This window comes from Egretta garzetta, unplaced genomic scaffold (assembly GCF_000687185.1).
Source record: "Egretta garzetta isolate BGI_Z169 unplaced genomic scaffold, ASM68718v1 scaffold404, whole genome shotgun sequence".
Classification (NCBI taxonomy): domain Eukaryota; kingdom Metazoa; phylum Chordata; class Aves; order Pelecaniformes; family Ardeidae; genus Egretta; species Egretta garzetta.
Genome location: NW_009259323.1, coordinates 1,711,162 through 1,721,666, shown reverse-complemented (window position 1 = coordinate 1,721,666; position 10,505 = coordinate 1,711,162). Strand labels below are relative to the sequence as shown.

The following is a 10,505-nucleotide window of genomic DNA, read 5'->3' as shown; positions in this document are numbered from 1 at the left end:
TTTAAGAATACATATGCATTGTTAGCCTCCACAATAGTCTATGATCAGAAGTTCTACAGCTTAATCTACAGGTCAAGTACCATCTGCTTTGGTTGTTCTGAGCCTGCAACTTGCCATTTTAATTTGATGCGCCTTCACACGGCGAGAGGGTGAAAAATCATCCCTTGCTTATCCTCTGTGCTACTCCCAATTTTATAAGCCCTCATCATATCTATCTTTGTTAGCTCTGTTCTTTTATTAACAGTTTTCCGTCATATAAGTTCATTAGAGCTTAAGTAAACTGTCCAACAGTAGTAAGTGCCAGCAGAGGTACAGGGCTGAAGCACTGGGGAGCAAGATATTTTGCTTTCAGCAAGTGAGTCTGTTCAGCTCAGCTTTACATGAAATTATGACCCCCAGCCTATCCTTGGGTCAGCTCAACAATATTTTCTTATCTGCTCAGAAACATTTTCCTTCCTGAAGGAAATTCTATTGGAATTACTAAGAGCAGTGTCCTTCCTTTCAAGGATGTTTTGCACCAGAGGAGGGTGTCCAGTATCCCAGAAGATGTAAAGGTCAAGACAGCAGGTCTCTGAAATGGAAACCTTCAATTTGAAACACAACTTATAGCTTTAGGTTCACCCAAAACTTATTGAAAGAATAAGCAGCTTTTTAATCTGCTCCAGAATGGCAGACATGAAAATGTAATAGGAATGAACAAAGACTGCATGTAGCATGACTAAGTATGAGGCAAGAGGCACTAACAACAATGGGAAGCGCTTTTATCCATCAGCTCCCTGCTCCCCAACATACGCTCCTGCCACTTGCCTTTTGTCAGCTCCAGCAAGAAAGTTGTGCTAACACTAGGTATTAGGCTGCAGTAATGTTGCAGAGTTCACTAGTACATGTTACTTCAGTAAAAGCTGAATGAGCAACAGTGGCAGGCAACCTTGAGCTTCTTTCAGCAGCAGAAAGCCATAGGTGCCTTTGCTAGGATCTACGATCACAGAGGCAGCAACAGAAACATTCCCAGGCTGCTGAGTTGATGACCATGCAGGTACTAGAAAATACAGGAAGATAAATATCAGTGACCTCTTCAAAGATGAAACTAATCCAGGGCCCCTCACGCAGCAGTTTCTTTCATCAAAGACTCTTGGACACCATCCAGACTGCTCACTTAAGGATGGTACACCATTACAGCTGGGAAAGCCAGCTGGGAAAGCCAAAAACTGATGCATCACAGTGGTGACAAACCCCTTTCAAATAAATCACTTAAGTTACTTCAAACATAAGTCATTGCTATAAAATTTAACTTCTAACTGTAGAGGATAAAGAGCAATCACATCAAAAAGTGAGGAGCAACAAATTAACCAGCATTTTAGAACTGTAGTTTTTGTTTTGAAGCCAACCTTGTGCTCAAAGATAGTACTATTGTACAGACAGTAGAGCTTCTGTGCCAGATCCTCTTTATTTTTCTTGAAATACTTCACATAGTGGGAAGCCGGATTTGAGAGATCTTGCAAGAAACAGCCAGGTACTGAGCACACTCTAGGCCTGCAAGAAAAGCCATAAAGCAGTTTACTTAAGTACAGAGATACCACATTGAAAAATAACGGCCACTGTATAACCAATAAAGATTTCTGGCGTGCTGCCACTGGCATAAACCTCCCCTGACTCTTCACTAGCTTGCCCTCACACGGCCACTGGGGTGCACATGCTCATACAGTCTTCTTCCCCCTTCAGAGGCGTGAAAGGGCAGAGCTGTTGCAACAGTTCTGCATTTATTTCATTAATTAAGAAAGCTAGATTATGAGGACTCCTAAGTAGGAAAAGAGGGTAGCTCAGATCTCCGCGACACAGCAAGCCACAATTATATCAAAGCTTGATCAATATATGAACAGCCCTAACACAATCACCCACAATGAAGGTATATTTTCAGAAACACAACCAAAGACGTTCTAGGAATACTCAGGAATTCATTCAGGGGATGTAGATATTCCACTAGAATGACTAAATCCAATACTGCAGCATTCTGACAAAACATCAGCTTTGAAAGAGATCATCTGAAGGTTTTGTACTAGTATACACAATTATAAAATGACTAAAGAAAACATCACATGGCTAAGAGGCAGAATAAAGGCAGCTATTAGAAATGAAAAAGACATTCTTCTGAAAAGCTAAAGCTGCATCCACATATAGAAAAAGAAACAGGAATTATAAAGATAGAGGTCAAAAATATCAAGACAAGCTTGTGAAAAGGCAGGAATTACTAATAGAATCAGTTTTTATATATTTTCAGAGGCAGGCAGCTAGATAGATAGAATCTGTATGGTCAGTGGATGTTAGAAATATGCTGTGCCAAGACAAAGAGCAAGAGAGTTAACATTTACAAAGAAGATTCGACATTTATCAGATTTATTTGTCATCAATTCCTCTAAGTGGAGATTAGATTACAGTCTCCGTGAGACTGAAAGCTTTGATTTCCAGCTACCTAACTATTAACGACTGCTGAATCAGTAGCAGAAGTTTCTAGGCACCAGAAAAATCATAACATCATCCTAGGCAAAATGCTTAGTATCTCTTTGTTCATCTATTAATGGTCCTAGAACATAGTAAAAATGGAGAAATACTTACTTTGTCTCTGTCTTTGCTGACTGTGAGCAACTGACCAATTCATTCCTAGGAATTCTTGCAGAAGCTGTTATCCTAGGTGTTTCTTGAAGTGAAATGGAGCTTTGTGTCTTGACTCCCTCCCCTTTCAAGGACTGGGCATCTTCACAGGGTGGCTTGATGTTTTCTAGTTCAACAGAAAGAGTCACAGAATTACACACTGTCAAACAAACAAGAGCACAGACAGCAACCACGTAACAGATAACTGTGAAAAATGTCAAATATTTCACACCTCAGTGTACACACTCTTACTGTGCATACTTGAACGCAAAGGCTTTTACAAATGATGGAAAGGTAATTTGCTGTTATATGCTACAAAAATTACCATTCAATGAAGGAATGGCAGACTCCAAACTTAAAAACATTCAGCTAGGAGGAAGCAGAGGAAAAAGCATTTGTGACCTCACTCAGGCATTTCACCAATTGAAAATACATCACCAGCGCATTGGGAGCAGTAATGCAGAGACATCATTTGAACAAAAAAAACAAAACAAAACAAAAAAAAAAACCAAACAAACCAAAAAAGCCAAAAACACACAACACTTTCTAGCTTTCTGTCATGTACTGTAAGTCACACTGTTTGTTTCACAGGCAAGTTCTGTTCAGATAGCTGCCTATTTGCCTAGTCCATACCTGGACAGATTGCTAAAATGACTTACCTTCACACCAGAAATCAAGGACTGCTTCAAGATTTGTAGTTTCAGATGTTCTCCCTGCTGGCTTTTCTATACTGTTTCCCTATTTGGGCTAGTTCACTGTTCAACCATATATAGAGAAGCCAATGCAGCTTCCAGATCACTTCTAGAACATGTTTTCTAGATCACATTGACATACTCTCATTAAAAAAAAAACCCACAGCCCTTTCCCAGGGCATATTTCTATGCTCTCAGCCATCCTCTTCCATAGGTCTCCCTGCCCTGAGCTAGTCCTTGTTAGTGATGAACGCACCTTGTGTTTACTCTTCTAGAAGGAGACTTGTTTTAACCTGCTCTTAGTCAGCAATAAGCCTTTTCCCCCTTTGCAATCTTTCAGTTGGAGCAGTTAGTCAAAGGAGAGAAGGAGCTAGTTTTTAAGAAATTCTCATTATAAACTGTATTTTAAATAAAATAAATTATAAATCCAAATGCTAAACTAACAGCATCTAAACTGCTCAAAATTTCAGTCTTACCAAAATGACAGCTTCACATTATTGCTATATGTTAAAAAAAAAAAATTCAAAAACACCAGTTACATGTCTTTTCAGAACAATTTTAAGAACTAAAAAATGCCTACAAATATAGGAATTATAAAAACAAGCAATAGTGAAAAAACTTAAATCTTGATACCACATGACCAGTAGAATCACTTTCCAGACTTCTCAGAGGAATAATTTCTGACTGCATTGAATTCAATTGCAAGATGCCCAGTTCTAAAGCATATGCCACACAAATGAAAATAATTAGGCAATCAGCACTACCATTGCTGCCAATAGGCAACTTGCAAGTTAATGAAGAACAACTGCTTACCTATTGTTCTTGGCTGGTAGACAGTTTTACTTGTGCTTAAGATTGGGTTTTGGGGTATACTTTGTTTCCTTATCCGTTCTATTAATGATTCAAATTCATCATCTGAGGTATCTGATTCTTCCCCTGTACTGTGTCGTAGTGCCACAGTTGGCACTTTATTTTCTGTACTCTCTTCACAGTTTCTTTCTTTCCTTCTAACAACCAAGTCTGGACTGCCTCTGGAAATTGACCCTTTCAGATTTTGTGGAGATAGGAGCTTTATGCACCTCGGACTCTCTTTCAAGTCTTTCACTCCCCCTTTTTGGTAGTCATGCCACGAACTTTCTACAAAGACAGTGTCTTCAATATCACTTGAAGCCTCTGGATACTGCAATTCTTGGCAGCAAGTGGTTTTCTTTCCAGAAGTCATCAGCTTTTTTGGGGTCTGAATATCCTTCTGTGCTGCAATTCAAAATAAACAGCTTAAAGGTTTGGCAATTTCATTTAGGAGACCTGCCTTTGTTTTAACACAAAAAAAAGATATCCCTTGAAAGATAGGAAAACACAACAAATAGATATCTTTGCATTTTCTTCGTTACACTTTGTTCATTTACCATCATAATGAAAGATATATTAAAACAAAGTGGCTTAAATGTCATGTATATATACATCAGCCATCAGGCCTGGCAGTCCTGAACAGGTAGCTAGTGCTAGCATAACCTTCACTCCCAGAAACAAAAGCTACGTGCAGGTAAGAATAAGGCTGAACATTTCATATTAAAGTTTTATAAAGCCACCAAGTGAAGGGTGACTTAAAAAACGCTTGGCCTTAGCTTACTGTACCATAGCCTACAGCACAAAGCCCACACCTGCCAACAAACAAGGCTTCTGGCATCTCAGATTTGACCTATCAAGATCAAGGGATCATGGCAGGTCTATTGGCGATTTTTTTTTTTTTTTTTTTAAATGATGCTTTTGGTCCACTTTGCTTCCCCCATTTCCCCTCCAGAAACCACTCCATTAGCTTTTTACAGCATACAGCTGGCATACATGTTTCAGGGATGACATTCACACCAGCTGCAAGAGATCCTGCCCTTCCTCATCAGCAGTCAGAGCTTCTCCAGGTTCACATGAGATCACTGTTATCATCTCTCATCTACTAGAATTCTATCACCTGATCACCGGCCTAGTGGCTCTGTCAAGAATTCCAGAGCCCTATTCACTCCTTCTAGGAGTCCAATTTGCTCATATCAATGAGAAGTGTGCCAGACAGCTGTAATCTGTCTCTGAATGTTAGTAAACCAAGGCACTTTCCATCCCTTGAGGGAAAACAGGGATCCTCTGCTCAGATAAACACTGAAACCCTTCAAGTCATGGTTTGCCAGAGCATCTTGTAGCCAGCATTAACATATAGAACCTTGGCTAAAGAAGCTCCAAATTAAAGGACCTTACCTGTGGCTCTGCAACACCCATAGGCAAGACTGGCCTGATTGCCAATATCTGCACCAAATTCAAAGTATCTAGCTTAACAGTTACCATCTTTCTTTACTCAGTGTATTTTGGCACAGAATGAGCTGGTACAGCCATAGGAACACTGTTTTGCATATCCTAAGTCCTCCCTCCACAGTGATGATCCCATATTTGCAGCTCAGTATTATCAACCATGAGTTACTACTCTTCACAGACCCAAGTACTAATAAATAGTCCACAGTATCTGCAGATCTACAGCAATGCTTCAAAATGTACACTTGTCAGAAAAGCATGACCATGCTTACCCCCAGAGGAAACAGAAAAACCTCTCCTCTTACCCTCAAGAGACAAAGTAATCTTATGTTTAAGAAATGCTCTCAGAAATTTATGAGCTCAGTGAATGCTCTTTCCACCCATTGAAATTCCTGCTTCATATTTGCTGTTGGACAATTACTTGCCATTCTTTGTTGTGCTGTTTCTCACTTTAAAGTTCAAGAAGAAATCATCCGAGTCATCAATTAAGTCCTTCAAACTGTAAAAAAAAAAGCAAATAATGTGAAAAAAAGGTAGGCATAAGCAGGAAAACAGAATAGTAAGTTTGCCTTACTAAAAAAGCAAACCAAAAAGCCACCCAATATAACATTAGCAGTTGTTCACAGCAGATATTACCAACTATGTCCGTTAATAGGAATGGCAATAGAGCATATACAACTCCAAACATCCCATTTTATATCTGACCTGAACATACAGATTGAACATATAACATTTCTGTCTGCACTCACTCCTATACACGATATTTGCCTATGAATCACTAAAAGTTTTGATTGTTTTCCTGTATTCTGAAAAGTAGATGTGTTACAGAAAACTAATATATAAGCATTGAAAAATCATTAATTACAGCACCCACCTTGCATCCACCTTTTTAGTAAGAGATTTAGGAGTTTTCATTCTAGCTAAAACTGAAACAATAAAAGATTAATTAAGGACAAGTTTTTGTTTCTTTTGTTATGCATTTTTAAGATAAAAGTTTGCAACTAGTAAAAATTCAGTCTAAAGTTTTAAAAAAACCCCACAAACATAAGAATCCTTTACCTATAATTCCAACTCTCAACACCTCAAAACTGACAGCAGCTGTCTAGCATTTCCTTCATTATTCAATCCTTGCCCAGCACAAAGACAGATAATAACTGCTGTTATGACTCTTGCAGTATCCAGTATAGCTCCTCATATGTGGATCATTGGGGATGGAATTGAATGGGTTTATCAGTATTTTCTCCAAGAATTTCAATGACTGCAGGTAATTTTCCTACTACAAAGAGGTGTCCATATGCTTATTCCACTAAGTGGAGTACTGCGTCCAGCTCTGGAGCCCTCAGCACAAGAAGGACATGGAACTGTTGGAGCGGGTCCAGAGAAGGGCTACTAAAATGATCCGAGGGCTGGAGCACCTCTCCTATGAGGACAGGCTGAGAGAGGTGGGGTTGTTCAGCCTGGAGAAGAGAAGGCTGCGGGGAGACCTGATTACGGCCTTTCAGTACTTAAAGGGAGCCTATAGGAAAGATGGGGAAAAAACTTTTTAGTAGGGCCAGCTGTGACAGGACAAGGGGTAATGGTTTTAAACTAAAACAGGGTAGGTTTAGACTGTATATAAGGAAGAAATTCTTTACAATGAGGGTGGTGAAACACTGGAACAGGTTGCCCAGAGAGGTAGTGGAGGCCCCATCCCTGGAAACATTCAAGGCCAGGTTGGACGGGGCTCTACGCAACCTGATCTGGTTAGCGGTGTCCCTGCTCACTGCAGGGGGGTTGGACTAGATGACCTCTAGGGGTCCCTTCCAACCCAAAACATTCTATGATTCTATGATTCTGTAAGTGACTCAAAAAAATGTTCAGAAAAAATGGTAATACCACCACCTCACTGTAGAACTGCAATTCAATACTATTTCTCAGAAATAAATGCATTTTAATCACTGCAGGAATATTGTGATAACTGCTAAACAGGAAAACAGTCCAGGCAGCAGTACTGCACATGCTTGAAGTAGAGATTAGAGAGAGTATCAGAAATGCCATCAAAATTTCACCCATCTTTATCATTATGAGAGATTCGGGGAAGTTGAAGGGGAACAAATCTCATTAAAGCATAAATCAGGCTGGGGAGAAGGGAAACAACTGTCCCTTCTTCAGAACCTAATGGGCCAAAATAGCAGTTAAGGAGCATTTGTTCTCACAATCTGAAGCTGCATACGTGACTTCAATGGGATTATAAACGTTTGTACTATGCCATAAGCCTAAAAACAGAAGATAGATTTGCTTGATAAAGCTTTTATGGCTGATTGGTAGATTCTGCTACTAGGAAGAGCAGCTGAGCTACTCCCAGGTGCAACCCTGAAAGCACACTCTAAGTTAAAAAGCATAGGATGGGACCCAGTGTTGTCCTCTTTAAAGAAGAGCACAAGGCAGTGGTGGGAGAGAATTCAAGACCTTGAAGCTCAAAAAGTATTTGGAGCAGTAAGTTATTTTCAGTTTTAGCACCCAGTAACCTTCACTACTACCTTCATTACAGAAGTAGTAAACACAGCATCTACTGCCTTCCAAGCCACCACATTAAGGTGACTCACTGAAGCACGAACAGCCAGAAGCTTTCCTAGATGATTGTAACCAGTGTTCCTAGACCATGAAGCAGCACTAAACTGGTACGGCTGACAGCTAGTCACAGAAAACTGAAAGCTTACAGAAAAATATGGACTTGCTACTTAATAAATCAGATTTTTTTCATTTCTTGTTACATATTTTCATTTCACTTTTTTTCTTTCCTACATCTGCACTATAGAGATAGTATGGCAAGGGAATAGCTTTGCAAATATTCTGCCCCAAGCAGTTACTCTCAGCTACCTTCCATGAAAGAGCTGGCCCACGACTTTGGCCTCAACAGCCTCCCGGATGGATGCGGGGCCGGGGGGAAGAGCAGACTGTCAACTACTTAAGTTTAAAAAAATAAAGTGAACAATGACCTAATGAATGGACAGTATTGAAATATTTATCAGATTTAAAAGCCCAGAGGCAGTGCAGGAACTATACAGAGCACATTTTAATTCAACTGGATGCAAGTAGTAAGGCTTGACAATGCTTAAGATCATTCACATGGCACTAAGCTAGAGCACAGCATGAACTCTAAAGCAACGAGCAATCTGCTTTAAAAGCAGCTAGGACTAACATGAGAGTGATATGCAAAAAGGCAAAATAAACAGATATGGCTTGTTACCATCTCTGTTCAAATGTTGAATATGTAATGAGGAACACATTGAAAGAAATACAAACTTTTAAATTAATTACTGGTCTAAAACCCATTTGAGATGTGGTAGAGCCATGATAAATCCATCTAAGGATCAAGTTAAACAGAATTCTTGCAACAGGGGGGGAAAAAAGTGTGTACTCAACTAACCTAGCACAAAATGATAGTCATATGGCTATTATCAAAAAGAAAAATAGGAATATTAGGTTTTGTACGTACAGGCTAAACAAAGACAGGAATTTACACACAGAAGAAGCCACCATGTAAAATTTAGTATTCAATTCCATCTTACCAAGACCTTGAGCCACTAAAAACCAAAACCATCCCTGACTGGCTAAGACGCGTGCAGCAAAAGCAGTGAGACGTAAGAGGGAACTCTGAGTAGTTTAGACATGTGTTTGGAACAGTAGAAGAAAAAAAATAGAAAAAATGTTTATTCAAAGATGCTCCCGTAGACTAAGAAGGAAGCAAGTGAGTGACAGGGAGCAGACAAAACTGAGGCAACAAGAAAAAATAATGCAAGGCAAAAAGCATCCAAGATTGAGACATGAGATTCAAGAACACTCGCTGTGGCATATAGCTACCAACACTGAACCGCAAGGAGAAAACTTACTTTGCAGCAGGAGCAATGAAAGAAAATTATGCGTAAAAACTACTTCACTATAACTAGATACAAACATGTCCTTTTCATACTCCTTCAGAAAAACTAACATGTGCTATTACTTACACATTTCAAATTCATCATCACTGCTGGAAGAGAAGTATAGGGCATAGCTGCAAAAAATGAAATGCAGAATAGTATCAAGAACATCAGGGCCACAGCAAGAAGATCTGCATCTCTACTAGTCTGAAATACCTGTGAATACCAAGAACCAGTTATATACTGAAAAACCACTAAACATCTCAGGCTGAGTTATTTTAAATTATTTAAAATAGAAATATTAAAGCTTGTATATTAAAATTTGTAACAACCATGTATGTTCAATACTCAAGTAGCAATCAATCACTGTCAAAATGTGAAAGACTGAACTGTTTGGACACACAGGCTTAGGACATTACATTGTTTTAAGTTCAAGTTGGGTATGAGAAATCAGAAGGGATAGAAAGCTTGTTTCTCATCTTATGCATGGTAAATGATCAGGCAGAGAAAGGTGTATTTTATTAAGCCCGAAACCTCAAAACATGCAACAATGAGAAACAAGCTGCTTTCACATAAAGTACACTTTAATGTAGTTGCCATAAATATTCAGCAAACTGCAGTACCTTTCAGAAAGCTATTTTAAGACACAGAATGGAGGTATTACCACTTGGACTGCAGTTCTTACGCAAATATAGAGGCAAGCCATAATACTCTTACAAAGTTATTTCATTTTCTGACAAGAAAGCAAACATTAAGAGCTTGAAAGATACACTACCCAATTGCTTAAAAATATGAAGCCATTTTCTTTTGATTAGTTACCCAAGCCTTAAAGACTAGAATTCCGATGCTTGCTAACACCTACCAATTTCATAAAACAATTGAAGGCGTAACCTAAACTTATATTTAGATGCGATCAATAAAAACAACACAGGACACGAGGGATGGGGCCGCTGCCCCCACCGAGCGCCGC

At 39.2% G+C, this 10,505-nt stretch overlaps 1 protein-coding gene across 8 annotated transcripts in view; it reads right to left on the bottom strand.

Moving 5' to 3' along the window:
• The window catches only part of GCNA (germ cell nuclear acidic peptidase), a 19,027-nt gene extending 8,552 nt beyond the window's left edge, over positions 1 to 10,475 (bottom strand). For 5 of the 8 annotated variants that reach the window (XM_035892156.1, XM_035892155.1, XM_035892153.1 and 2 more), the window contains exons 1-6: positions 9,623 to 10,473; positions 6,511 to 6,562; positions 6,062 to 6,135; positions 4,155 to 4,595; positions 2,614 to 2,776; positions 1,389 to 1,533 (exon numbers count right to left, since the gene is read on the bottom strand). In XM_035892156.1, the coding sequence (XP_035748049.1) occupies positions 1,389 to 1,533; positions 2,614 to 2,776; positions 4,155 to 4,595; positions 6,062 to 6,135; positions 6,511 to 6,562; positions 9,623 to 9,626 (879 nt within the window). In that variant the 5' untranslated portion in view covers positions 9,627 to 10,473. Of the gene's footprint in view, positions 1 to 1,388; positions 1,534 to 2,613; positions 2,777 to 4,154; positions 4,596 to 5,908; positions 6,136 to 6,510; positions 6,563 to 9,622 lie in introns of those variants that run through there. The other 3 variants (XM_035892154.1, XM_035892159.1, XM_035892158.1) reach the window with 3 other exon arrangements.
• Between the last annotated feature and the right edge of the window lie 30 nt (positions 10,476 to 10,505).